At 74.3% G+C, this 467-nt stretch overlaps 1 protein-coding gene across 1 annotated transcript in view; it reads left to right on the top strand.

The window, feature by feature from the left end:
* The window catches only part of CAD (carbamoyl-phosphate synthetase 2, aspartate transcarbamylase, and dihydroorotase), a 24,227-nt gene that overhangs the window by 3,722 nt on the left and 20,038 nt on the right, over positions 1–467 (top strand). Inside the window, exon 3 of the mRNA XM_009282314.1 lies at positions 273–459. Coding sequence (XP_009280589.1) covers positions 273–459 — 187 coding nt within the window. The remainder of the gene's footprint in view (positions 1–272; positions 460–467) is intronic.

Genomic DNA, 467 nt, shown 5'->3' with positions numbered 1-467 from the left:
GTTGACGCGGAGTCGCCCGTGCCGGGGTCGCGCCACCTGCGCCGGTGACGGGCGGCGCGTGCTGCTGACGGGACACGGGTAACGGCGTCACTGCTCTGCGGTTGTGCTTTATCATCTCACGGGGGAGTCCCGGGTCCGTCCCGTTCTGCCCCCCGCCTGGCGTCCCCTGGGTTCGGGGGTCCCGCGGGCCCGTCCGGACATCTCTTGTTCGCGCGTGGGCGTGTGCGGTTGTGCAGGGAGAGGGACGCTCGCGTCTCCGTGCGGCCCCGCAGGTCCCGTTCCGCGGGTCCCGGCGGGGGACGCCGCGCCCGCCGACCAGCCGCGCGGCCCCGTCACGTGGCGGGGGAAGGTGCGGAGCGTTGCGGCAATGACGTTTACCGGCGTAACGCCATCCCCCCGCGCCGCCGCCACGCTGCAGCTTCCGGATCCGGTTCCGTGCTGGCGGCGCGGCCCGCAACGGTAACAGG

Source organism: Aptenodytes forsteri, unplaced genomic scaffold (assembly GCF_000699145.1).
Source record: "Aptenodytes forsteri isolate BGI_AS27 unplaced genomic scaffold, ASM69914v1 Scaffold261, whole genome shotgun sequence".
Lineage (NCBI taxonomy): Eukaryota > Metazoa > Chordata > Aves > Sphenisciformes > Spheniscidae > Aptenodytes > Aptenodytes forsteri.
This window is presented reverse-complemented; position numbering and strand designations above follow the sequence as displayed.